At 57.5% G+C, this 27,172-nt stretch overlaps 1 protein-coding gene across 1 annotated transcript; it reads right to left on the reverse strand.

The window, feature by feature from the left end:
- Nucleotides 1-1,051: 1,051 nt before the first annotated feature.
- On the reverse strand, nucleotides 1,052-27,172 carry LOC140898337 (E3 ubiquitin-protein ligase TRIM39). Its single transcript, XM_073312028.2, has 6 exons — nucleotides 26,705-27,172; nucleotides 25,282-25,377; nucleotides 21,506-21,736; nucleotides 20,992-21,014; nucleotides 20,789-20,892; nucleotides 1,052-2,995 (listed from the first exon to the last, which is right to left on the reverse strand). The coding sequence occupies exons 1-6, from the start codon at nucleotides 27,119-27,121 to the stop codon at nucleotides 2,448-2,450; spliced, it is 1,419 nt and encodes a 472-aa protein (XP_073168129.1). The 5' UTR covers nucleotides 27,122-27,172; the 3' UTR covers nucleotides 1,052-2,447.

A 27,172-nucleotide genomic window follows, 5' to 3' on the forward strand; every position in this document is an offset into this window, starting at 1 on the left:
TGCCCCTCACCGTAGCATCACTGGGGGTGGGGGATGGGGCATCTCCTTGCCAAGCATGGGGCAGGAGAGGTGACTGCGGGCGGGGGCACGAGTCCAACACAGACCCATGCCCAAGCTGCTCAGGTCCAGACTCCAGGAAGCCTCCTCGGAGTTGGAGTCGTCTCCCAGTAGGTGCTGGGTGGGGGGGGGGACTGCCATCACATGTGCACCTCCTCCTCTCCCCCCTCCGCAGCCGCAGCGGCCACCTCAGCCTGCCGCCCGCGCCAGTCCCTGTGTTGTAGCCAGCAGCGGCCGGTGAGGGAGCACTGCGCGGAGCAGCTGGCGGGGCCGGGGGCGCTCCAGGGGAGGCCCATGGGGGCAGCAGGTGGGGCTGGGGCAGAGACCTGGCCCCAAATATTGGTGGACCCAGGCTCCCAGGCCCTGAATATTGCTGGAGCACGAGCACCACGGGCCCATATAACTCGCCGACCCTCCAAGGTGTATTTATGCACGTTCTCAGTTGCAGAAATTTGTCCTGTATTTATTTACTTCTGAAAAACACCAAAAGTTAGATTCTCACTGTGTGGAGACATCAACTGTTATAGAAACCACATTATAATGTTTACTTTGCTTACTATAGATGGGATTATAATAAAAATGTCATAGGAAAGATCCAAATGAGAACTCTAGCCTGTGTTCTTGCACATAGGTTGTTAAAATTGCTGAGAGCAGATTTAATCGGGCGATATCTAGTACCCCAGAAGCGATACCAGTATGTACTGAGAGCTACAGATGATTTTTCAAAATGGGTAGAAGAATTTCCACTTAGAACTATGAAAGCACATGAGGTGGAGAAGAAGACATGTGAAATGATATATTAACATGGCTGTCCAGAGCAGATACTGGCAGATCTAGGTTCGGAATTGAATAACGAGATAACAGTTTACATTTGGTGTTATTTTCACTAGATGGTCAAATACAGAATCATGGCCGGGTGACACAGAGCTTCAGCAGACCATGCCATCAAGACAGCAGCAGACTGAATAAAGCCACAAATGAATCCATCACAAGATAATGTTAGGGTATTTATTTTCAAATAATCAACGTACATTTAGGGCACTCTGCCATGGATGGCATACTGTGAATAAATCTTCAAAACTGAATTATTACATTGAAAATGTTCATAACACATCACGTTTAAAACAAAAAGTGGTCCTAGTAATGCCATGTGATGTGCCTCCCCTCACACTCTGCTCAGCCAGCTCTTCCAGAAATTAGGTTCAATCGCTAACATCAAGGAATTGGACCAATCGGTCACTATTTTTACAGAGCATTCCAGAAGGTGGTGGACAGAACCCAGAAGAATTGTGATGAATTTCCTGGAGCAACTTTCTTTTCTTTGTACTCTAAACCTCACATGACAACAAAAATAGCACCCTTTCGACTGATTTATGGCCGAGAAGAAAGGTCTTCCAATAAAACGTCACCAAATTTCATGTTATGTGTCATTAAGTGCCAGCATCTTTACTACAATTAAGTTAATTTGTGATGATTGAGTAAAGGAATACAACCCCTTCTCTATTTCTTTATCAAACTGTATTTGTTGTGTCCTTAGACCCAAGAACATGGAAAGCCTGGCAGTACTCTGAAATCAACAGTGGACACTGACAGGACATTCCCTGCAAATAATATTTCTAAAGAAAAATAAACCACAAAGATGAGATTATAGAAGACGTTTTTGTATTTCACAGGGGTAGGCAACCTATGGCACGTGTGCCAAAAGCGGCATGCAAGCTGATTTTCAGTGGTACTCACACTGCCCGGGTCCTGGCCAAGGGCCGGGGGGGGCTCTGTATTTTAATTTAATTGTAAATGAAGCTTCTTAAACATTTTAAAAACCTTATTTACTTTACATACAACAATAGTTTAGTTATATATTATTGACTTATAGAAAGAGACCTCCTAAAAACGTTAAAATGTATGACTGGCACACAAAACCTTACATTAGAGTGACTAAATGAAGACTCGGCACACCACTTCTGAACGGTTGCCGACCCCTGGTATCTAAGAATACAGCACTTGAGGTTGGGGACCATGTTTTGTGAGGAAAAGCAAGGAAGGGTCAAATCTTGATTACCGATTATATGCAGCTAGAAAGTGAATTAATGCTGACAGAACTTCAAAGAATATTATATAATCTTGTATGAGTGAATTTAAATATATTGCTTCATTAATTCTATCATTTTTAAGCTATTAATTTTCAAAGGTGCAGTGCAGGAGGTGGGTGTATGTGCCCTGCCTCCCAGAGAGAACCAGTCAAGACAATAAAGGGGGGGTTGGAGGGAGAGAGAGCGAGAGGAGGAGAGGGAGAGAGCAGCTGCACATGTGTGTAGTTGTGATGTTTATGACACACGTACATTGTAACGGAACAACCCCATCTGACAATTTAATATTTTATTTTGTGACTGTCAGGGACCGAGATTCCCCTCGACCGGGCAGAGGATCAGGGGAGCCGCGTTTTCACCCTCAGCATGGAGACCAGGATGGAAGTAAGGGCGGAGCATCCCGAAGAAGGTGCCAGTGAACGTGAAGAGATGGGACCCGTCAGTCACATTGTAAAACGAGACCTTGCCCGCCCCATAGTCCAGGAAAATCCCCACCCGGCCGGGCCGGACGTTCACGGGGAGGGGGGTCGAGGGGGAGGTGAAGGCCTCGTATTTCCCGTCCTCCAGCCGCACGACCCAGTATCCATCCTCAGGTGTGAGTGTGACCTCCCCCTTCCTGCGCACAGATTCCATGCAAACCCCCAGGTCCCACTCAGTCTTGTCTCCCACCCCCACCTCCCAGTAACACCTCCCGCCCGCGAACCACTCAGCGCCCAGGACACAGGCACAAGGATCAAATCTCTCAGGGTTGTCGGGCAGATCCTGGCGTCTGTCTCCATCGCTCACACATTTCCGATCCTCAGACAGGACGAGGTGGGGATTTGCCGTGTCTGGATCCAGAGTCATGTCCACTGGGGAGAGAATCACAGAGTCAGGGCTGGGGGCAGGGGCTGGTCACTGGGATCGAAGCGAAATTAACCTGCAACCCTGTTAATCATTGGGTGTGGGGGGGTGTTGCTTAAGGGGAGTCAGGGTCCCTTTGTCTGTGAGGAGACAATGGGGGGAAGGGGCAGGAGGAGCGGGGGAGGGGTGCGAAGGTGTCAGTGGGGAGGAGAGAGGCTGATGCTGGGAGAGGAAAGGGGAGGGGCAGGTGACAGGAGCAGAGGGGGGAGGGGGAGGGGGGAGGGGCAGGTGACAGGAGCAGAGGGGGGAGGGGTAGAGGGGAGGGGCAGGTTACAGGAGTAGGGGGGAGGGGTAGAGGGGGGAGGGGTAGAGGGGAGGGGCAGGTGACAGGAGCAGAGGGGGGAGGGGTAGAGGGGAGGGGCAGGGAGAAGGGCAATGTGGGGACAAGGGAAGGGGCAGGCACCATAAGAACAGAGGGGGGGCGAAGGGCAGGATCCTGGGGGCTGCAGGGGATGGGGGGAGGCGTGGGCTCCATGGGAGAAGAAGGGGACGGACCCCAGGGGGCTGCAGGGGGCAAGGGAAGGGGCAGGCACCAGGGGGCAGAGGGGTGTGAGGGAATGGGGGAGCTCCAATGGGGCAGGGGAAATCAAGGGGAGGGTGAGCTGCCGGGGGGTGAGATGATGAGGAGTGGGGAGGTGGAACCATGGGGGGAGCGAATGGGCAGGCACTGGTGCCGGGGGGCAGAATGGGGGGTGAGGGAGCAGGTGAGCAGAAGGGGGGCAGAGAGAGGGGTGTGGAGAAGGGCAGGATCTAGGGGGGCAGAGGAGTGTGAGGGGAGATGTGGGCACCAGGGGGGCAGAGGGAGGATGAAGGGAGGGGTGGGACCCAGAGATTAGGAGAGGGGGAGGGGCGGGGCAGTGCTGAGGTGAGGGGAAGGGCAGAGACCAGGGGTCCAAAGGGGGGCGAGGGGAGGGACTTGCACCAGGCGGGCAGAGGGGGCAAAGGAAATGGCAGGCACCAGGCGGGCAGAGGGGGCAAGGGTAGAGCTGGGACTTGGGGCAGAGGAGGAGCTGGCATCAGGGGACTAGAGGGGTAGTGAGGGGTGCAGGTGTCATGGAGCCAGAGGGCGAGGGGAGGGGCAGAGTGAGAAACAAAGAGAAGGTGGCATGGATGATGGTGGCAGAGGGGCGAGAGGAGAGTGGGGTCAGTGGGGCAGAGGGAGGTAAGGGGGTAGGCACCAGGGAGGAAGGGGACAAGGGGAGGGTCAGGTTTTTGGGGGGGCAGGGGGAAGGAGGGAAGGGTGCAGGGGGTAAGGGAAAGGGTAGGTACCAGGGGGATTGAGGGGGTTGAGCAGAAGGGCAGACACAGGGAGGGCAGAGGAGGGGAGGGACAAGCACCAGGGGGCAGAGAGAGGCAAGGAGAGAGGCAGGGGCAGGTGGGTAGAGGGAGGTGTTAGGAGACGGCATTGGGGAGAGGCAGGTGCCGGGGGGTCAGAGTGGGGCTAGAGGAGGGGTGGGCACAGGGGGGTGAGGGAAGGGGTGCGTGCCAGGGGTCAGAGAGGGTGGGGAGAGAGGCAGGTGCCAGGAAGGCTGAGGGGAGTTAGAAGGGCAGAAGCCAGGACAGCAGAAGAGGGTGAGGGGTGGGACGACCATCAGGGGGCAGAGGGGGTGAGGGAAGTGGCAGGCACCAGGGAAGCAGATGGGAGTGAGGGAAGGGGTGGGAGACATGGCAGCAGAGGAGGGAAAAGGGAGAGGTGGATGCCAGGACATAGCGGGGATGTGAGGTGATGGGTGGGCTCCAGGGTGCAGAGGATGTTTGGGGGAGAGGGGAAGGTGCCAGGAGGGAGGGGGGGAAGGAGGGGGTTTTCCGGTGGGGCAGAGGTGGGTGGAAGGCAGGGGCACATGCCAGGGAGGCAAAGTGGGGGACAGAGCGGCCTGGGGAAGCGGAAAGTGGGTGGGAAGAAGGGGAGGGGGGAGAAGGAGGGGTCAGAATAGACGCAGGGTCCAGGTGGGCACAGGGGTGAGAAAAGGGTAAGGGAGGGGCAGGAGGCAGAGGGCTGAGGGAGAGGGAGGCCCCAGGGAATCTCTCTTGCTTTGGGGTCATGTGTGGTTGGTTTCTCGCTAAGAGCAGGTTGGTGCTGGCCCCACACACACTGGGGGTGCAGCCCTGCACCAAGGGGCACAGCTGGGACTCTCCATGCCGGCGGGCGCCAAGGGCACCACCTTCCACCCAGGCAAACCCCACAGCCAGCCCCTCCCCTCTCCTGGCCCAGTCCGTCCGCCATGGGGCAGTGCTCTGGGTTGGGCTCACTGGGGCGGCCATGCAGTGGAGGATTCTGGGGCGGGGGGTAAATACATACTAATAGGCTGTTGCTAATGAGGCCAGGGCAGTGGGGGGGACGGGGGCATTTCCCCACTTACTGCCCCCTCCCTCTGGGGGAAGCTGCACCAGGCGTCAGTCCCAGTTCACATCCGCACAGCAAGTCTGCCCTGGGGGTTTGCACCGGTGCAAGGAAACCCCGGCAGACATGGCCTGAGACACTGGTGTGCCAGGGGCCGTAACCCTTCCCGTCACTGGGGTTATGGATCAATAATTACAGGGGGACTGGAGCAGGGGAGCTGGACTCTGGGTCTCCCAGGTCAGGGCCCGACACCCTGGGCTGCAGAGTCAGTCTCACTCCCACGCTCTGGCCAGTTCCCAGAGCAGTGTTTAGACACAGGGGGACGTCATCAGACCCCCAGAGCCAGCAGCTCAAGCCCTCATGGCGTCCCACGGGGGGATTGAACCGGGGGCTCCCCGCTGAGGGCCCAGCCACGGGGCTAAAGGCTGGAAGGGAAGCGGCGGCACCTTTCTGTTAATCGTCAGCAAAGTCGACATGGATTCGCGAATAGTTTCTGTCAACCCGAAATATAATTTTGCAGCAAATAAACTATTTGCTCCCAAAATTACACCCAGCTCCATTTCAAACGTGTCCCAGCAACTGAGGAGCCCAAATCCCAGTGACTTGCAGTGAGTGACTGTCAACATCCCCAGACACGCAAAGTTACAGGCAGGTCAGACTCAGGACATCAGCTGTGAAACACTCCAGAGCTGCTATTTAATTTGACCTGGGTAAAAAAATTCCCCGAGCCCCTGATCTCGCCCCCAAAATCAGGCTGAAAATGGAGACCCCCACAAATCAGCCTGAACTCTGCCCAGAGCGATTGTCCCATGGATGATGCTGGCGGCACAGACCCTCTGCAGCTGCACCTGGGCGTCTCCCAGAGCAGACAATGGTCACAGAGACCGTCCCAGAGCCCCAGGGGCCCCGGTGTCTCCATCTAACGACTGCGCCAGCCACCCGCCTTCCTCTCATTAACCAGCCCTGGATCAGACGCGCTGGGAACTTTCAGACCCAGACTCTGGACACACTCTGGGTTCATGTACACAGCCCGCGGCAGCGAGTCTCCGAACGGGGTGGACAGATTCAGGCTTGTGGGGCTCCCTCTTTGGCACTAAAAATAGCCTCATAGACGTTCACGCTCAGGCTGGAGCTCAGGCTCTGAAGCCCAGCGTGGAGCCAGGTCTGCCCCTCACAGCGCAAGGGGGCAGATTGTCTGTGTCCATGTCCCCTTCACCCCATTCCTGGGACAGGGAACAGCAGCCCCAGGGCCCCTCCCTTCATCCCCAGGGCAGGGGAACGAGAGCCCTTGGCCTCCTGGGCAGTGGGGCCTCCCAGCACCGATTCCTGGGTCAGTGAGAAAGTGTCTCCACCTGGAGAGCTCTGTGCACCCGGCAAATACACAGATGTGCCCGTGGATCAGGATCCGGGATGGTCCTCTCCCCAGGAGTGATGGAAACTCCCTAAAAGTAGAGGGGCCACCGGTGCCTGTACCATGGCCCCGCCCTCCCATGTGGGTCCTTCTCCGGGAGCTCCTTCTTAAGACCCCGCCCCCGCACCGCCCATTCTCCCCAAGACTCCACCCCCCGCACCGCCTCTTCCCCCCAACACTCTGCCCCCAAGGTCGCTCCTCTCTGCCCCCTCCCGCCCCCCATCGCTAGCCCTTACAGCCGGTAAAAAGTGGGAGACCTAGCCCTCCTATCAGTAAAAGTGATGGGGCCATGGTCTCCTGGCCCCTCTCTTCCAGTGCCATTTATTCACCCCCCCAACCCCGGGAGGAGAGGGGGCCTTGGGGCAGTGTCAGTGAGTTCAGTGCTGGGGGTACAAGTGGGGTTTACACCCCTCTTGCTGGAGCTCTGGGTATCGAGGGTACGAGGGTGTCACAGCAGCCATGTGAGCCCCGCACTCTCCTGCCAACGTGGCTCAGCCCTGACACCTGCTGGAGCCTCTCCCTGGGGTGGAACCGTCCCTGTGGCCCCTTCAGGCCTTGGCCTCCCTGCGGAGGTGGCCGGTCAGGCTGCCGTTGACAAGAATTATGACGTGAGCTCCTGTTCACTGGGAGCCGGACTCTGAGCCTGGGCTGAGATCGGTGACTGGGGAGTGAAAGGCCCCAGCTCCCTCACTGCCCCCCTGAGCCAGCCCAGCGCCCCCAGCCATTTAGTGCGATAACAGCGATGCTCACACCTGGTGACACCCCCAGTGCCCGCAGTGGGCAGGGCGAGGGCCTGTCCAAGGAACAATGGGTGCAAGCTGCAGCAAGGGAGACTGAGGCTGGAGATGAGGAAACACTTTCTAAGTCTCAGGGCAATGAAGCTCTGGACCTGGTCCAAGGGAGGCTGCGGGATCCCCGTCACTGGAGGTTTGTAAGAACAGATTGGACAAACCCCTGCCAGAGATGGTCTAGGCCCTGCCCCAGCACCGGGGGCTGGGCTAGGTGACCTCTCCAGGTCCCTTCCAGCCCTGCATTGCCACGAGTCTAGGTTACAGCTGTTCCTGGGGTGTGGTGTGGGGCACGTGGCAGAGTTAACACTGTTAGTGACCATAGCAGCTCAGCGTCCCTGCCAGGGGCCTGGGCTGGCATGTGGCTGCCTGTACCCAGCTCAGCAGGGTGTTACTGGGGCGTGTGGACAGGACCTAGGGTTGATACCTGTCCACAAGGTTGCCAGGCGTCTGTCTTCACCACAAACCCCTCATCCCCTGCCCCACCCCAGAGCCCGCACCCCTCCCTCACTCTGAAGCCCTTGGCCCCAGCCCGGAGCCCCTTTCTGCAACCCAAACCCCTCATCCCCAGCCGCACCCCAGAGTCCGCACCCCCAGCTGGAGTCCTCACCACCCCTGCACCCAACCCCCTGCCCCAGCCCGGAGCCCTCTCCCACACCCTGAACCCCTCATTTCTGGCCCTACCTGGAGCCCACACCCCCAGCCCAGAGCCCATCCCCCCTGCACCCCAATTCCCTGCCCCATCCTGGAGCCCTCTCCTGTACCCCAAACCCCTCATCCCTGGCTCCACCCCAGAGTCCGCACCACCAGCCAGAGCCCTCATCCCCCTCCCACACCCCAAACCCTTGCCCCAGCTCAGTGAATGTGAGTGAGGGTGGGGGAGAGTGAGCGAGGGAGGGAGGGGGGAAGGAGTGAGCGAGGGTGGGGCCCCGGAGAGGGGGAAGGGCAGAGCCTCAGGGCAGGGGCGGGACAGGGGTGTTCGGTTTTGTGAGATTAGAAAGTTGGCACCCGACCTGTCCAGGTTTTCCCAGGATTGTCCCTTTGTCCACGTCACTCTCCTGGGAAATCTGTGAGTCTGCCCAGGACGTGACAAGTCCCAGGTGTGTCAATGGCTGTAATGGGGGAGCTGCGGGGTGACCGTGCCTACGCAAAGGGAGCTCTGGGTCCAGAGTGCCTGGGAGCTGCAGAGACGGGGCAGCTCGGAGCAGTGAGTGAGATCGGGAGCTCAGGGCCAGCAGGGCCCAGTCACCCCTGTGCAGGTACCAGCTGCGGGGGTCACTGCCGGGGGCAGCGGGGTAGATCTGGAGCCATGTCCTGCTCGGTGAGGTTGGTACTTGGGGCAGTCCAGGAGCTGGAGCCTGTGGTGGCTGGTGCCCTCTCCCGGGATTCGGATGGGGAGACGGTGCCCGGGTGAGGGGACAGGTGATGTCCATGAAGCAGGCAGATTTCCTGTTTTGTTGGACCTCAGAGGTGGCAACCCGAACAGGACCCCCAGCGGTGTTTGTGTAACTGCCCTGGATGCCCCCCTCCCTCCCAGCTCTGTGTGGTAGGATACCCCGGAGTGCATGGACCCTGGGCCAGTGGCTCTGCAATGTGTGTGCATGGCCCCTGGGCTCTCTGATCCCTGCTGGAGCGGCCCCGACTCCCCCATCAGGCTCCAGGGCACACACAGGGTCAGGCAGGAGGCTGGGAGCAAACACACACACAGCTCAGCCCCGGCTGTGAGGCAGAAAAGCTGCCACGGGGGCACAATTGGTTGTAACTGGGTCAGGGGAGTGTCACGGGCTGGTTTTAAAACCTGTCTGCCCTGGCAGTGGGGACAGGGCCTTCCTCCCCCCAGATCCAGGGGGCCACTGAACAGCTCCTGTCTGGGCATGTTCGGGGAGAAGGAAATTGTGGGGGAAAGGGCAGGAGGAGCGGGGGAGGGGTGGGAAGGTGTCAGTGGGGGAGGGGACAGGCTGATGCTGGGAGAGGACAGGGGAGGGGCAGATGACAAGAGTAGAGGTTGGAGGGGCAGAGGGGAGGGACAGGCACAAGGGCACTGGGGGGTAAGAGGAGCGGGCACCAGGAGGACAGAGCGGGGTGAAGGGAGGGGCAGGTTCCCAGGGGCTGCAGGGGGTGAGGGGACAGGTGGGCACCAGGGCAGAAGAAGGGGATGGACCCCAGGGGTCACAGGCAAGCAAGGGAAGGGGCAGGCACCAGGGGGAGAGGGATGTGAGGGAATGGGAGGGCTCCATTGCGGCAGGGGGAATCAAGGGGAGGGACTGATGCCAGGGGGTGGGGGGGATGAGGAGTGGGGCAGGTTCCAGGACCATGGTGGGGAGGGAATGGGCAGGCACCAGGGGGACAGAGTGATGCAGGAGCCTGGGGGCAGAGGGTCTGGCTAGGGCAAGGACAGTCAGCAGTGGGTGGAGGAGGGCAAGAGGAGGGGCAGGTGCCAGGGGGCTTCAGGGGGAGGGTGAGCAGAGGAGCATGTGCCAGGGGGCAGAATGGGATGATGGAAGGCACAGGCACTGGCAGGGGCTAAGGGAGAAGGGGAGGGACATGCATCAGGGCGTAGAGAGGCAGGACTGGTGCCAAGGGAAAGAGAAAGATGAGGGGAGGGCTGAGCACCAGGGGTCCAAAAGGTGGGATAGAGAAGGGGTGGGCGGCACTGGGGGATGGGGGGGGAAGGGAAGGGGCTTGCACCAGGGGACACAAGGGGTGAACAGAGGGTCAGGCGCTAGGGAGGCAGAGGGGGAGTAGAAGGAGGGGCTGGCACCAGGGGAAGAGGAGGGGGTGGAAGAAGGCGCAGGTGAAAAGGGGACAAAGAGGGGTGGGGGTAAGACAGGTTTCAGAGGGACATGCCGGGGCAAGCGGTGGGGCAGACCCCAGGGGGCAGCAGTGGAGCGAGGGAAAGGGCAGTCATAAAGGGGGAGAGGGGCCTGAGGGGTGGGTGACAGGAAGACAGAGGTGGGAGGAGGTAAGGGGTAGTCACCAGGAGGGATGGGGGGGATGAGCAGAGGGGTAGATACAAGGAATGGAGAGAGGAGAGGGGCGGGCACTGGGGGGCAGAAAGTGGGGTGTGGAAAAGGGCGTGCCCTATGGGCAGAGGGGTGTGGAGATGTGGGCATGAGGGGGGAAGAGAGATGGGGAGGGGAGGGGCAGACACCAGAGGGCCCAAAGGTGGGCAGGGGAAGGGGTTTGCACCAGGCAGGCAGAGGGGGCAAAGGAAGGGGCAGGCACCCTGGAGGCAGATGGTAGTGTAAGCAGGGTCAGGATGGGCTCTACCCTGACACCTGGTGGTGAGGTGTGGCAAGTTGTGGAAAAGAACTTCAAGGGCTGATCTCATTTGCATAGGCACACCCACCCGGCCTAGAATGAGGCCATAGCTGCCCAAGTGGTCACTTTGGATGCTGTGGGATCCCCAGTGTCTCTGTTATTGGGGCAGGAAGAATAAATTATTATTACTCTGATTATGGGAATCAAGGACAGTGGAACTGTACTTGGCCTTTTGTTATGATGGAGGGACTCGCCATCAACTAAGTAGTACTCACTAGGCAAGGGACATGGGTTCCAAAACTCTGTGAATTGAGAGGGGTTGGGAACAGGTATTAATACTTGGTGTTTTGGGTTTCCCTGGTGAGGGCTATACATGCTAATTGCACTTCTTTCTCTTTCCACTGTGGAATATCAGAGCTACTTTTGATTTTATTGGGAGTCTAGTTACAGGCTGCTGAGCTGAATTCACTTTGGGCTAACGGTGCACTAACACTGAGGCCCCCTACTACAAGCTGAAATCACAAAAGAGCTAAACTTACTAAGAGCTGACATCACTGAGTGTTGTGTTAAGTAGTGGGGGAGCCTGAAAATATATGGTGGGACAGCGAGCAGAGCGGCTGGTCGAGCAGAGCAATTTGCAGGATGGCCAGCGGACTGTGGGGTAGTCAGCTTCAGGTCATGTAAGGTGCCCCTTACCTCTTCTCTCTCCCCCCCCCGCCCCCACAGGCACATTTTTACCCAGACTGGGGAGTAAAACTCTGCAGATAAACTTTTGGACTCTGGGGCTGCCCTGACCAGGGACAGAGACTTTTGGGTCATTGGACTTTTGGGACTTTTGGTGACTTTGGGTTGCTGGACTCAAGAACCAAAGGGAAAGGGGCATGCCCCAATTTGGGATGGGTTTTTTGCTCGTGGGTTGTGTTATGAATCCTGTTGGTGGTGTTTCCCCAACATAATGCCACATTGTTTCTCTCTGTTATTAAAAGGCTTTTTGTTACACTCAGACTCTGTGCTTACGAGAGGGGAAGTATTGCCTCTTGGAGGCGCCCAGCGGGGGTAGTATGTATTTGTCCCAGGTCACGGGGTGGGGGCTCGAGCCGGTTTTGCATTGTGTTATTGGAGTGGAACCCCTAGATACTGAACCCGGCCCTTGTTGCTGCCAACTCTGACAGGCAGAAGGGTTACATTTTCAATGGTAGATATGGGCCTCAGGGGGGCAGAGGAGGAGTGAACAGAGGGGCTGACACCAGGGGACTAGAGGGAGGTGAGGGGTGCCAGTTTTAGGGAGGCAGAGAGTGAGGGAAAGGAAGGGGGAAGAACTAAGGGGAAGGTGGCAGGGGAGGGGGTGCAAGGGAAGGGGCAGGCAACAGGGGGTGGGGGCGAGGGAAGTGGCTTGTACTGAGGGGAGAAGTGGGGGCCAGGGAGGGAGAAGGAAGGGGCAGGAACCAGGGGCAGAGACAAATGCTGGGGGGTTGGGGGACAGTGGTGGGACATGGGATGGGGAAGGCACCAGGGGCTAATGGGCAGGGCGGTGAGGGAAGGTGTGGTCATCCGTGGGTAGGAGGGCAAGGGAAGGGGTGGGTGCAGGGAGACTAGAGGGGTACAAGGGGAGGGGTGAAAGCCAGGGGGCACAGGAGGGAGAGCAGATGGGCAGGCAGCAATGGGACAGTGGGAGGGGAAGGTGCCAGGGGGACAGTGGTGAGGCATGGAATGGGGCAGGCACCAGGGACAACAAGGGGCAAGAGGCAGTATTGGGGGCAGAGGGGGGCAAGGGAAGAGGTGGGTGCCAGAGGGGAAGGGGCAGGTGCCAGGGGACAGAAGTGGGTAAAGGAAGGGGGCAGACAAAAAGGAGGGAAGGGGGTGGGGAGGAGTGGGTGCCAGGAGATGGGGAGTGAAAGGAGGGGTGGTCACGAGAAAGGCAGAGGGTGGGGCAAGTCATGGGTCATGGGGGAAGAGGGGCATGAGGAGAGTGGAGTCAGGGGGCAGAGGGAGTGAGGGGGGTGGTCATCAGGGAGGAAGGGGGCAAGAGGAGGGGCAGGTACCGGGGGGCAGGGTGAGTGAGGGAAGGGGTCGGCACCAGGAGAGTGCGGGGGGGGGCAGGGAAAGGACAGGTGCCAGGGGGTTGAGCAGAAGGGCAGACACAGGGAGGGCAGAGGAGGGAGGGATAGGCACCAGGAGGTAGAGAGGGGGACGATTGGAGGGGTGTGCACGAGGGGCCAGAGAGGGGCGAGGAGAGAGGCAGGGCAGGTGGGTAGAGGGAGGTGTTAGGAGAGGGGAATGGGGAGGGGCAGGATCCGGAAAGTCAGAGTGGGGCTAGAGGAGGGGTGGGCACAGGGGGACGAAGGAAGGGAAGGGTGCCGGGGGTCAGAGAGGGTGGGGAGAGGGACGGGTAACAGGCGGGGCTGAGGGGGGTGAGAAGGGCAGGAGCCAAGACAGCAGAGAAGGGTGATGGGTGGGGGGCATGAAAGGGCAGAGGGGGTGAGGGCAGGGACAGGCACCAGGGGTGTGGGGGGGGCGAGAGGATGGGGGGAGAAATAGCTGCAGAGGGGGAAAGGGGAGAGGTTCATTCCAGAAGGTAGTAGGGGGTGAAGTGGGTGGGCTCCAGGGTGCAAAGGATGTTTCGGGGAGAGGGGCAGGTGACAGGACGGCAGGGGGAGAAGGGAGGGGTGAGTTCCAGGGGGGCAGAGGTGGAGGGCAGGGGCACATGCCAGGGAGGCAAAGTGCGGGCAGAGGGGCAGGGGCCCAGGGGAGAAGAAAGGGGGTGAGAAGAAGGGGAGGGGTGAGGATAGAGGCAGGGGCCAGGTGGGCACAGGGGCATGAGGAGATTGGCAGGTGCCAAGGGACAGAGGTGGGTGGAGGGCAGGGGCACATGCCAGGGAGACAAAGGTGGGGAGAGGGGCAGGGTCCCAGGGGCGAAGCAGGAGTTTGGGGTGAGGGTGAGGGGACAGGATAGAGGCAGGGGTCAGGTGGCCACAGGAATTGAGGGAAGAGTAAGGGAGGGGCAGGTGCCAGGGGGATAGAGGGAGGTGAAGGGGGCAGGCCCCAGGGAATCTCTATTGCTTTGGGGCCGTGTGTGGCTGGTTTGTTGCTAAGAGCAGGTTGGTGCCATCCCTACACACACTGGGGGTGCAGCCCTGACCCACGGGGCGTAGCTGGGACTCTCCATGCTAGGGCACGGGCAGGGTGTCTGGGCTTGCCGGAAGGGGTCAGGGTAGAGGGAGATAGGAGTTGAGGGGGTGCTGGGGGGATTAGGGGCCATTGCTAATGAGGCTGGGGCAGTGGGTGGGGGAGGGGGCATTTCCCCACTTGCTGCCCACTCCATCTGGGAGAAGCTGCACCAGGGGCTAGGCCCAGTTCACACCCGTGCAGTGCATCTGCACTCGGGGTTTGCAGTGGGGCACCGACATGGCTGAGACACTGCTGTGCCAGGGGCCAGAACCCCTCCCCTCACTGGGGTTATGGATCAGTATTTACAGGGTCACTAGACCAGGGGAGCTGGAGTCTGGGCTGCCAGGTGTAGCCCGACCCACTGGGCTGCAGAGTCAGTCTCACTCCCACGCTTTGGCCCATGCCCATGGCAGTGTTTAGACACAGGGGGGCGTCTTCAGCAGGAGAGATTGTGGGAGCCCCACATCAGACACCCAGAGCCCAGCAGTTCCAGCCCTAACCTGGATTCCCACATTCCAATTCCTGCCCCACATCCTATGGTCGGATGGAACCGGGGGCTCCCCGCTGAGGGCCCAGCCACAGGGCTAAAGGCTGGAAGGGAAGCGTTGGCACCTTTCTCTGTTCATTGAAACTATTCAGCAAACTCGACATGGATTCAGGAATAGTTTGTCAACCCAAAATATAATTTTTCAGCAAATAAACTATTTGCCCCCCAAATTACACCCAGCTCTATTTCAAACGTGTCCCAGCAACTTAGGAGCCCAAATCCCAGTGACTTGCAGTGAGTGACTGTCAACATCGCCAGAAATGCACAGTTACGGGCAGGGCAGGCTCAGGACATCAGCTATGAAACACTCCAGAGCTCCTGTTAAATTTGCCCTGGGTAGAAATATTTCCCCATGGGCTCCCATAGCTCTTTACTGAAGGCTGCGGGGAAAAAGATATGGCCAGTAGTAATTAGTGACACTAACAAGGAGCTAGTCTGAATGAAAGAGGCCTTGGAAGAGACTAGCTGCAGAGTTATGTGAATTCAGGGGACATCTTTACCTGGTAGTCGTGGACTATTTTTCCAGGTACATAGAAAGAGTGTACTTGAAAGACATAACATACCAGAGTGTTATAGAGCAAGTGAAGTGCACTTTTGGGCATTTCAGGGTTCCAGAAGAACTTGTGACAGAGCATGGACCATAATTCACTGACGTAGAATTTAATTTATCCAAACAAAATATGATCTTCCTCATATTACGAGAAGCCCATATTATTGACAAGCGAATGGAGAGGCTGCGAGAGCTGCACAGACAGTGAAGAATATCCTTCAGCAGGAAGATCCATTCTTTGCTCTACTGAGTTATAGATCACCCCAATAGCAGCTACTGGATATAGTGCAGCACAACTCCTGATGGGAAGACGACTCAGAACTACCCTCCCAACTTTGGAAAAGAATCTACCTCCAAAGTTGTCAGACATGGAAAAAGTAGTCAAATTGAATAAAAAGGCAAAAAGAGCTTGCAAACACTTTTACAACAGACATCACTCAGAAAACTACCAGGCCTAGAACCATGACCATGTTTGTGTCAAACTGGATGTAGAAAAAGAATGGAACATTCCAGGTGTTGTAAAGAAAAAGAATTCAACACCCAGGCTGTATGTGATCAAGACCGAGAGAGGAGAGTTCAACAGAAACTGTCAACATCTACAATTTGTTCCTCAGAAAGAACAATCAACTGAGCAAACTCTGCAGATGATGGATGCAGAAAAAGAAGATGACTCAAGGATTTCAGACTGACCACAGTCAGTCATTGGAACTAATAAACAGCCAGATGACAAAGCTGTTACCTGTTCGGGTTGTGTAATTAAAAGACCAGCACCTTCCAGAGACACCTAACAGACTGATCTGCACTGAAGTTCACAGACAGTGAGATAATGTAAATATTATAAATGGTAGAAATGTAGAACTTAAAGGGGGAGATGTAATGGAACGCTAAACTGTATTCTGCTGTTCAACCACTAGATAGCGCTGGGTGTAAAATACCATATTTAAGCTGACCTCAGTCATACTTGGCGGAAAATTCAAGGATTTTGTGATGAACACATCTGGTGTGTATCTGGCTGAGAGGGAAGCTCCGTAGCCAGCCCATATCTGCGACAGGACCATCACACCAATGACGAAAGCCCAGTGTTATTGACTATCTCTGCTATGGCCAAAGAGTTGTTCTGAACTATGACATGCTGAAGACTATGGGGGATTTTACCCATGACATGAGCTACACAGAAAGTTGGGGAATCAAACTTCACGCTTCGGTGACGAGAATAAAATTATTGCCAAGGGCCTTGCAGATTTCCTTGTGGCAGCAGGGCAGGAAGTACCTCCCACCCCACCCCAGCTGCAGAACATAACCAAGTATCAGCCATGGTCAAGCCTACCTTGGAATATAGGTTGGCTCTGGGGGTGGGGGGAAATGTATGAAGAGGGCTGGCCCTTTTATGGGAGTTAGGGACCAGACTACCTGTGACAGGCTCCTGTAAGGGAGAATGGGACAACCCAGACCGACCTGGAAGTAATTAAATCCCTATGTGACTAGTTGGCAGCTAAATAATTAATGAGCCTGAAAAAGGGTTACCGGGGCTCAGCCGAAGGAATCCTAGGGACAGGAAGCTGCCGAGAAGAGGAGCTCCCAGGAGAGCTCTCCAGAGCAAGGAGCCTGGAAGGGGTGCTTCCAGAGCAGTGGTCCCCAAACTGTGGGTTGTGCCCCCCTAGAGGGTGTGGAGGAACATTTGGGGGCATGGCAGGGCATGGACCAGCCCCTATGGGTGGCGGGAAGGGAACGCCGACCAGCCTTACTCTGCCGCCACCTCCACTCTGGCCCCACCCTAAGCCCCAGCTGCAGCCCCAGCCTCAGCCACCGACTCCTGGCCCTGCTCCAGGCTGTGACCCCAGCTGCAGCTCCAGCCCCAACCGTGGGTCCACTCCGGGCCAAAGCCCCCAGCTCCTGGCCCCAACTGCAGCCCCAGTTTCAGCTCAGGCTGCACCAGCGGCTTCGCTCCTAGCTGAAGCCTGCGGCTCCCGGCCCTAACAGTGGGTCCACTTCCAGACACGGCCCCCAGCTCCTAGCCCCAGTTGCAGCCCTGTTCCTGGCCCAGCTCCCGACCGCAGCTCCTGGGGTTGGGGCACAAACCAGGTAAGGGAGGGTGTCATAAATATAAAGGGAAGGGTAAACCCCTTTAAAATCCCTCCTGGCCAGAAAAAAAAAATCCTTTCACCAGTAAAGGGTTAAGAAGCTAAAGGTAACCTCACTGGCACCTGACCAAAATGACCAATGAGGAGACAAGATACTTTCAAAAGCTGGGAGGAGGGAGAGAAACAAAGGGTCTGTGTGTCTGTCTGTATGCTGTTTCTGCTGGGGATAGACCAGGAATGGAGTCTTAGAACTTTTAGTAAGTAATCTAGCTAGGTATGTGTTAGATTATGATTTCTTTAAATGGCTGAGAAAAGAAGTGTGCTGAATAGAATATCTATTTCTGTCTGTGTATCTTTTTTGTAACTTAAGGTTTTGCCTAGAGGGGTTCTCTATGTTTTGAATCTAATTACCCTGTAAGATATCTACCATCCTGATTTTACAGAGGTGATTTCTATTTACTTCTATTTCTATTAAAAGTCTTCTTGTACGAAAACTGAATGCTTTTTCATTGTTCTCAGATCCAAGGGTTTGGGTCTGTAGTCACCTAGGCAAATTGGTGAGGCTTTTTACCAAACCTTGTCCAGAAAGTGGGGTGCAAGGTTTTGGGAAGTATTTTGGGGGGAAAGACGTGTCCAAACAGCTCTTCCCCAGTAACCAGTATTTGTTTGGTGGTGGTAGCGGCCAATCCAAGGACAAAGGGTGGAATATTTTGTACCTTGGGGAAGTTTTGACCTAAGCTGGTAAAGAGACGCTTAGGAGGTTTTTCATGCAGGTCCCCACATCTGTACCCTAGCGTTCAGAGTGGGGAAGGAACCTTGACAGAGGGCATAACCAAAAACGTTTGGGAACCACTGTCCTAGACAGAGGAGCTCCCCTAACGGGGAGGCGCTGCCAAAGATGACAGCAGGAGCTGTAGAAGGACAGAGCCCTGGAGAGCTGCCCCCGGCTGGAGAAAGTGGATGCAGAGAATAAAGGCACAGTCTGAAATGACCCCAGCTCTGGGAAGGAGGACTGAGGACTCCTGACTTGAAAACAGTGAGGGGCTGGAGCAGAGTGAAGGAAAAGATTTTATTTTGGGGTTTACTTGGACTCAGAGCGGACCCCAGGAGGGGACATTTCTCTCAGGTCTTTTGGACTGTGAGGAGTAATTTAAGAAGTGCTGAAGAGGGTAAACTGAGGCAAGATGCTTGCCAAGACACCCTGAAATGACTGAGGGTGGTACGTGAGGGCGCCACCGCACGATGAGTCTACAAAACTAGAACCAATTTAACAGAACTGCTGCCCCTTCCCCATGCAGACAGAGCCTTGCTCTCTTCAGTCTGTCTGGGCGGGCCCCTCACCACAGCATCTGACCCCAACAGAGCCTGCAGCACAGAGTGGAAATTTGGAGCGAACACAGCACAGGGTTTTGGGCCACCCACCTGGCATCCAGTGTCCCTGTCCCAGCTCCCAGGATGCTCCCACTCCCCCACAGCCTCCAGCTCCCCCCGACCTCAGGCTGCCTCTGCCATGTCCTGTTCCCTGGGCGGTGACCCAGGGTCCAGCATGGAGCCATCAGGGTCCTAGAATACTGTCTACCACACCCAGAAGACAGGCACAGGGTGGGCTCAGGGAGTGGCTGGCCTCACAATGGGACGCCCGTGTCCCCACCTCCAATGTTTGCTGCTGCCCTTGCTGGGCCTCGTCTGCACTCAGACCAGGAGCCCTGTGGGGCTGGCAGCCCCGTGTTCTGTCTCCAGTGCCTGGCTCACTCGTGGGCACTATACCAATAACAACACTCACTGCCCAGCCCCTAAGGGCTGCATGACAGCGCGGGGCCTTCCCCATTGCACACGGGGACCCTGGGGTGCAGGGATCCCTGGTTACTCTGCCCCACACATTCACCCAGCGACTCCCTCGGCTGCCGGACCCGGGTCCCTGGGGTCAGAGCGCGGGCAGTCGAGTGGCACTGACCGGCTGGGGCTGCTGGGGGGGGTGGCAGGAAAGGGTTAATCCCAGCGCGGTGGCGCTTTGCTGCCTGGCCCTGGCTGGTCTCTGCCCTCCGGGGGCAGCACAGGGCGCGTGTCTCTGAGCAGGTCCCTGCCCACTCGCCCGGCCACTCGCCCAGACCCAGAGAACCCAGGGGCCGGGGGAGGAGCAGCCCCAGCAGCGCCGCATTGGCCCTGGCACGGGCTGAGCCTGCGAGCGCAGCACCAGAGGCCGCGGGGGGGGGGGGAGGGGGGGGCTCAGCCATTGAGAGCAGCAGGGTCCCCCCCACCCGCAGGGGAGGGGTCGGCGCTGGGACAACAGGCCGGGCTGGGCCAGGGGCTGGGAGCTCTGGCAGCCAGCACGGGGCCGGCACCAAGGGCCCTGCTGGAGACCCTGGGCCTGGCCAGCCGGGAGCAGCCAGCGAGTGACTCAGGGCCTGGGGCCCTGCCCAGGACGGGGTTTCCGGGGGGTGACAGGAGGCTCCCCAGCGGCTGCTGATCCCCTAGAAGGAGGCACGGAGGTGACTGGCTCAGGATCCCGACAGGCTCAGGGGCCAGGGCTGTGGAATGGCCCAGAGCCCAGCCGTGTTCAGGGTCCGGTGGGCCCAGACTGGGCTGGGCTGGGGGCAGCGATGGGGGAGGGGAGCAGGGATGTGCTGGCTCCAGCCAGCCACAGAGAGGAAGCTGCTTCCCCCACAGCCTGGGGTTCCTGCTCCCCGGAGCCCTGAGATCCTGGCCCTGCAGCCGGCACCCACTGCGCAGCCTCCATCGGCCGGGACAGACGCACCCAGCTTGGCCCCTTCGACTGCCCCCTGCTGGGGGTGGGGGGTGGGAAGAGAGGAGGGCGGGGGTAGGATGAAAGGGCCAGTTCAACTTTCAGAGACCGAGCTCACTGAACCTTCCCACTCCCCCTCTCCTCGGCCTTAGTTTCTTCTCTGTCCCTCCTCGCCGTCAGGTTTGTGCCTTTCTACCCGGTCTCCGCGCTGGAGTTGTGGGGTGGGGTTTGGATGGGGGCAGCCCACGCTCAGACACTGTGACAGGGTCACACTCTTGTGAGTGAGTCTCACCTCACTGAGCAGCAAACCACTGACCCAGCTTCACACTGGGCTGTGCTCAGAACAGACGAGGGGCCCGTAGGGTTCAGCTTGTTACCCAGTAACACACGGCCCAGGTCAGACCGCAGCAGCCAGAGCGGCCTCTCCTCCAGCTCAGAAAGCTCGGCCAGCCTTGGCTAAAGGGGGCTGGGGCAGTGCTGAGCGGTGGCCACACAACGCAGCCCTCACGTATCCCAGGAGAGAGGCACAGACACATCATCCGTTACCAGTCTGTGCAGCTCCCAGCACAGTGGGCCCAGTCCAGGCCTCACAGCACCTAGCTCAGGGACACCCATTAACTCAGCCACGGAGGGGTCAGGATGTCACAGTGATGAGGCCTGGTTAGACACCTGGGCAAGTACCAGCAGGTGGCTGTAAGTAGCGGGCAAACTGCCCAGCACTCAGCGCATCAGCCTCCAGCTCTCACATAGCTCCAAGCCTGTCAGCTGGGTGCAAGCGTGTCCTGGGGTCCCAGGCTCTGTCCAGATCCCCAGGCACAATACAGCTGAATGTCCCAGTAGATGCCACTCACCTCCAAATCTCTTCAGCGCTTCCCTCATGTCAAGGGAAATTTTATATACGTTCTTCAGGTCAGTAGAAATAGCTTCTGGTTTCTGGAGTTTCACATTCTCGCTCCTATGAAGATAACGTCCCATCATCACTCAGCTGCTCTGTACACACAACATTCCAGAACCACCACCAAGAATATAAGAGCAATGAACATAGGAAACACACCTGCTCAATGTGCTTGTCACATCCTGAAAGGAAAAAGAGAATCAATGTCCTGTATTAACACAATGTGCATAGAACTGAGTGAGTTTCACTCTGGGCATCAAACTTTCTTGTAGAAAATAGATCAACCCTCCCAGGCTTCACTGTTTTGAACACTTGTTTCATACATATAGGGGAGACAGGAATTTAGCTCAAGGGTTCTCCCTTCTAGGGACACAACACACCAGTATCTGTGTTTATTGACTGTTGGGTCCAGTGTTCTGGGGTCAGAGCAGGGATGGGTTTAGCTCAGTATCATTTTTGTATTATCCATTTAATCTCCCATGGCCTCACTGGGTCTCCATGAGGAGAATTCCCCTGTATCATGAACTGCGATATTTGGGAACTGATGGAGCCCTTAGCCTCATGTTCTGTTTGTCAGTAAACCACAGAACACATTGACTCTAATTGTTGGAATCCAGACCCATGGAGCTGAGTTATAATTCTGGATGGGTGGAGAATTTTGATGCCGTCTCACCTTCAGCAGCTCCGCAACCGGTTGTTGACATTTCTCCTCTATCTCTGTGATCAGCTGCTGCAGAGAGGAGCTTTGCCGGGAGAGTTTGGTGACATTTTCCTGCAGTCTCTGCAGAGTCTCCCTCTCCTCCTCCTTCAGGCTCCGCAGAAGCATCTGCTCCTCCTCTCTCAGCAGTGTGTGCAGTTTGTTAAATTCACCTGCAATCATCTCTCTCTTATTCTTCACTTTCCCCTTGAGATAGAAAAATAGGAAAGGCAGAGAGAAAACGTGAGCCAGACGTTGTATTACATGGACTGGGCCTCTGTCCATGAAACAGGGGATATTAGATCAGTATCAGTTTTTAAGGGTATTGACTTAATATGACCAGTTCCATAGCGGGGTTGTCTACGGTGCTTTGTAAAGACGCAGTACGTTATTGCAGGTGGCACGGGATGGACACAGTGGAGTGGGGAGAAATCGAGGGGACAGTAAAGATTTACAGGGGGCTGCACAGGGCGTCTGTGGAGGGATTTGGGTGCCAAGTGCTGGGCACTCAGACACCCGGGGGACCCGTCACAGCAGGATGTGGGTGATGCTCCTTCTTTGACAATCAGCTCCCAGGGCTGCAACATTCAGGACTTAGGGCTGGTGCTAATAGTTCTTTGGGTGCCATCCTGGGGCTCACATGGCTGTTGGGCGCCCAGGATATTGTCAGGGCTGGCTTTGGCCTCACCCAGCCTGGCCGAGTGCCCCATACACATGGGCCCAGTGCCCCTGGGATCGCAGCCTTTAGGAAGCCCTCCAGGATCACAGAGCAGCGGGTTGCTGATGCCAGCTGTGTCCCCACCTGCTCTCTGAAAGGAGCCGTGGGAACGATGCTGAGCCGGTGCTGATCCTGGTAGGGGGACGGGCTGGCTGCTCTGCACTGGCCTCTCTAGCTCCCCTGCAACTCAGCCCAGAGCTGCTGGGTGACCCTGGGGTGAGCCTGCCCTCCAGTGTGACTCGGGCCACAGTGATGTTGGGAAAAGTCCCTCTTACTCTCCCTGAGATGCCAAAAGGGCCAGGGGCTTCAGCAGCTTCCCCAGCCCCTGTCCCCAGAGCCCTCCTCCCTGAAACCCCAGTGTGTGAGCCCCCAGCCCTTCCCCCCACCAGCCTGTGCCCTGTGCTGACCCCCCTCCCCTTCCCTGTGCAGGGCTCTAACCCGTCTGTCTGTCCGGCTCACCTGTGTGGTGGGGGCGGGCCGTGCTCAGTGTCTGAAGAGGCAGCTGCTTGAGCGCTGTAACGTCCACCTCGTATCTCTGCCCCGGCTAACCCGAGCCCCCAGCGCAGCCCTCCAGCACCCCTGGGCCCATCTGCCAATGGGCTTTGGACACCGACCAATCCCCCAGACTAACCCCCACCCCGCCCTTGGGAGCGCGGCAGCCACAGGGCACTCAGACAACTCGGGTACAGCCCTGACAAGCCCCAGCCCCCTCAGGAGACCCTGTGGGCACCTGCCCGAGGCTTTGTGCATGTGGCCTGGACCCTGCAAAGGGCCGTGGGCCTGCAGCCTCCTTCCCCTCCTGCCCCCTGGGAGCTGTTGAGTTACAGCTAATTCGAGTGGTGCAGCGTTACCATATCCCCTAACATCTCCCCCCATCAGACACGGACAGTGCATCCTTCATGGGGGCCTGTCACCTCCCGGGCCCTGCTCCCGCCCATGGGAATACTCCCCACCTGGCTCAGGCCCATGACGGCCCCTCTCAGTGCAGGACTGGACGCCCCTGCTGGGCCTCATCTCACAGTCGCTGGGGCTGCAGTTACTCTGCACCGAGTGACACTGATCATTGGGCTGTGACCTCTGGTGCTGTGGGACGTAACTCGCTCTCTCTGGGCGATAATCAAGGGTTTCAGAACCACCCCAGTGACTGTCCCAAGGTGCAGCCGCCTCCATGGCGCCAGCTGGGAACTTTGCCGGACACATTCAAGACGGCTGTTAATTGTTATGCACCTAAATCCCTATTGTCTGAGGAACTGAGCACCAACTGCTTCCGGTGCGGGCAATGGGAGCTGCTGTGGTTCTGTCCTCTGGAAACCAGCCCACTTCCGCCGGGCTCTAAACACGGCTTCAGATGCAGAACCAGGGGCACCCAGCTCTGAGCATTTCAGCTCTTGTAAATAGCCATTTTCATCTGAATAGTGGAACACCGGCTTCTCCTCTCCTCCCTGCTGCTGGCGTCTTCCTCACGCCCCCCACGCACTCTGCAGGGATTTCACTGGAAAAGGCAGGCGAACCAGAACAGACATTTTGTCCCATGGGTTCATCACCTGCTACAGACAAGCACAGGTAAAGTCACAGTAACAGTAGCAGGTGCCTGGGATGAAGTGGCCACGTGATGGCAAGACAGGCTGTGAGGTGGCCGAGCGCTGCCTGGCTTTACACTGACCTGCCCCTGGCTCTGCTCACTCAGGGGGTGTCCACACTGCAGTGAAGGTCTGACAGCACCGTATGTAGACACACCCCAGTTAGCTTTGATCTAGCGAGCTCGGGTACTGGTAGCTATGAAGCCGCAGCAGCACGGGCTGTTCACACCCAACCAGACCCCTGGGTGTCACTCAGGGACTAGCCTGCAGCTAGCTGCTGGGGCCATGTAGACGCCCCTGGGGGCAGATTTTCCACAGAGCTCCACACCCGCCACTGCGTTTGATGTTCAGAAGAGCTCAGCTCCCAGCATGCCCCCAGCCCAGCCAGCTGAGCGAATCTGAACCTCACCCATGGGGGCAAATCCTCCTCCCAGCTCCCAGCTCCAGTGTCTGGCCCAGGCACTGGGCAAATTCATTGCAGGGACTGTGGGTGCAGGGAGAGAAGGAACAATCTGTTTCCTCCAGGCTGCAGAGAAGCTGCAGAGCTTTGTCATGGAGGCCACTGAAAACTGATGGCTGGAGCAGCCGACACACCCTCCCCATCTGCAGGAGGGAAACAGGATCCATGGAATAGTGAAAACACTGCACCCAGTATGGAGAATTTGCCCCATCAGAGATCTCAGGGGTGGGTCTGCACCACTGTACAAGGGCCAGGAACTGCCCCTCCTCCTCCTCCTACAGGAGCTGCTGCGCTGAGATCCCCACCAGAGACACAGCCTGATGCTGCCAGCACCCTGGATGGCAGGTACCACAGGCCAGGGGAGGCTGAGCCTCCCCAAACAGGATGCAGCGCCCCTCCCTTTGGAGGCAGGCTGCAGACCTGCCGCCTGTGGAATCCTGCCTGCGCTCCGCCCTGTGCCCTTGCTCCCGCTCTTCCCCCGAACCCCGCAGCACCCGCCGCTTGCCGCCCATCAGCTGTGTGGGGGACCCCGCCACTTGCTCCTCTCCGCCCCTCCCCTGTCACTCACCCTTAAGGCAGGAGGGGGCAGAAAGGAGCAAGTAGCAGGTGAGGGGGCCTTGCAGGAGGGGGTGGGGGAGAGGAGCAAGCTGCAACAGTGAATCATGAGCTGGGAGCCTCTGGGAAGGGGGCTGAGCGGGAGCAGGGCATGGGGCAGAGCAGGAGTGGAACCTGGGTGGGGCCATGGGGAAAGGAGGCCAAATGGGTCTGGAGCAGTGGGCAGGGTGATGATCCAGGCACTGGGGAATTTCCAGCACTCATGCCAGGGCTCCCCAGACGCTGGAGGCATGCACCCCCCATGGCTGGCACCAAGCCTGTGCCACGGAGCAAACAACCAGAGCAGGTTCATAACCTCATCCTGGAGCTTTAGGGCCCCGGCATTCCTGGGAACGCTGCAGGCAGAAGGGCTCAGGGTGGAATAAACCTGGACACCCACCTGCCACTCTGTGGTTTTCTCCTCCTCTTCAGAGGTCAGAGCCAGAGCCTCTTCCAGCTTCTTCCTCAGAGGGCCCAGGGCTCCCTGGAGTTTCACCTGCAGGGGCATCGTGTGCAATGAACAGCCATTAGTCTGCCTGTCCGATGGGTGGACAGTCCTATCCATATTGGCATTTCATACAGGAGCAGTAAAATACCCTGGAAGCGAGCAGCTGACTTGGCTCTGCTGGCCCCAAAGGCCTCATGGGAGCCAAGACGCCAGTCTCAGAGCGGGGGATCTGCTTCGTGCAGACACTCAGGACTTCTCAAGTCCTGTGTTTTAGCTGAAGTTTTCCATCCCTGAGCACAGGCCAGAGGGGAAATAGCTGGGAAAGTTCTGAACGATCCCTCCTGCCAGTGAGAGTGAAGAGGTTGGGACAGCACCTCGCTCCACTGTACCCCAGACCCAGGCCAGGAACAAGACCCCACTGTGCTCTTGTCTGTCCAGGCGCCCATGTGGCCTCCCTCAGGCAGCAGCTGAGCACCTGAACCAGTGCAGTCCCGTTAACTGTGCAGAGTGAAGCTGTGATGTGGCTGGAGGTCAGTGAGGAACAGGGAACACACTCGGTCTGGGGGAATGGGCCACCCATAATTATAACGGCTCCAGAGCTGTAATAACCCAGCGCTCTCTTCCCCTTTGACAGGGTGTGATTCATTCACACAGCACAGCAACGTGCTCCTGCCACGTCAGCCCCGCTCTGTGCAACACCCATGGCAGCTCCCCAGAGTTCCCTCCTGAGCCCCCGCCAGAGATCTCCCCATTTCACTCTCTCTCTTTTCTCTGAGTCCTCGAGTTCTCTCCTCCTCCCTGACAAGGGCCCAGGCTGCAGCTGCTGCTGAGAGCTCCTGGGGTGCTGTTCAGCTGACACCCCTGGGGTGCTGCTGCAGGGAAGCAGCGAGGGAGGGAGCCAACAGGGGCTAGTGAGAGACAGGAGGCAGAAAAGCAGCCTTTGCATCCAGCAAAACAGCTTCATAAATGAGCAGGGATCAGAACTGGGGCTGGGGGCGGGGGGGTGATCAGTTCTCCAGTCTGAAGGTAACACACTCACATAGACTGGCCTGCAGCTCTTGTGATTTAAATCTCACTGATTGTTAACACTGTCCGTTGTGTAAAAAGTCCCCTTCTTTCAGCAGTGGAAGCTGGGTTTGAAAAGCATTCAGAATCTCAGAGAAAAGTTTCCCACAGCAGATATCTTTTAAGACTTGATATTCTGATTCTGCTGCCACACTGCCAGATCATTCATTTTGTTTCAGCATCTCCCATACAATGAAGGCTTTACAGAGCTGAGTGATGCGTCACACCTGTGACAGGCAACGTCCAGTGAAATCAGCCTGTAATGAAAATCCAAAGTTATTACCCATCAAACTTGACAGCAATTCCCTACCTTGTACTCCTGGGCAGCCTCCTCTATGGGAACCACCGTGTGAGCTCTGTGAGCCCGGGAAAGATGGCAAACCACACAGATGGGGGTTTGATCCTCTTCACAGAACAGTTTCAGAGTCTCCTGGTGTTCCCCACACACCCCGCCCGCTCCTGCTCCCTTCGCTGCCTGGAAACTCAGCCGCTTGGCGATTTCTACCATGTTTCCCAGCTGCCGGTTGGGCCTGAGGTTTCTCTGTTGCGCAGTTTCTCTGCACTGAGGGCAGGAGGTGTCTGTACTGGATCCCTCCCAGTACTGGCTGACGCAGACGTGGCAGAAATTGTGCCCACACTCCAGAGTGACAGGTTCTGTGAAATACTCCAGACAGATGGGACATGTCGCTTCCTCCTGGAGACTTTCTGCGGGGTTGTCTGCAGCCATGGCTCCCTCCAGGCAGTGGAACAGGGGTAGTTTCACTTTCCTGAGCTCAGA

Source organism: Lepidochelys kempii, chromosome 14 (genome assembly GCF_965140285.1).
Source record: "Lepidochelys kempii isolate rLepKem1 chromosome 14, rLepKem1.hap1, whole genome shotgun sequence".
Lineage (NCBI taxonomy): Eukaryota > Metazoa > Chordata > Testudines > Cheloniidae > Lepidochelys > Lepidochelys kempii.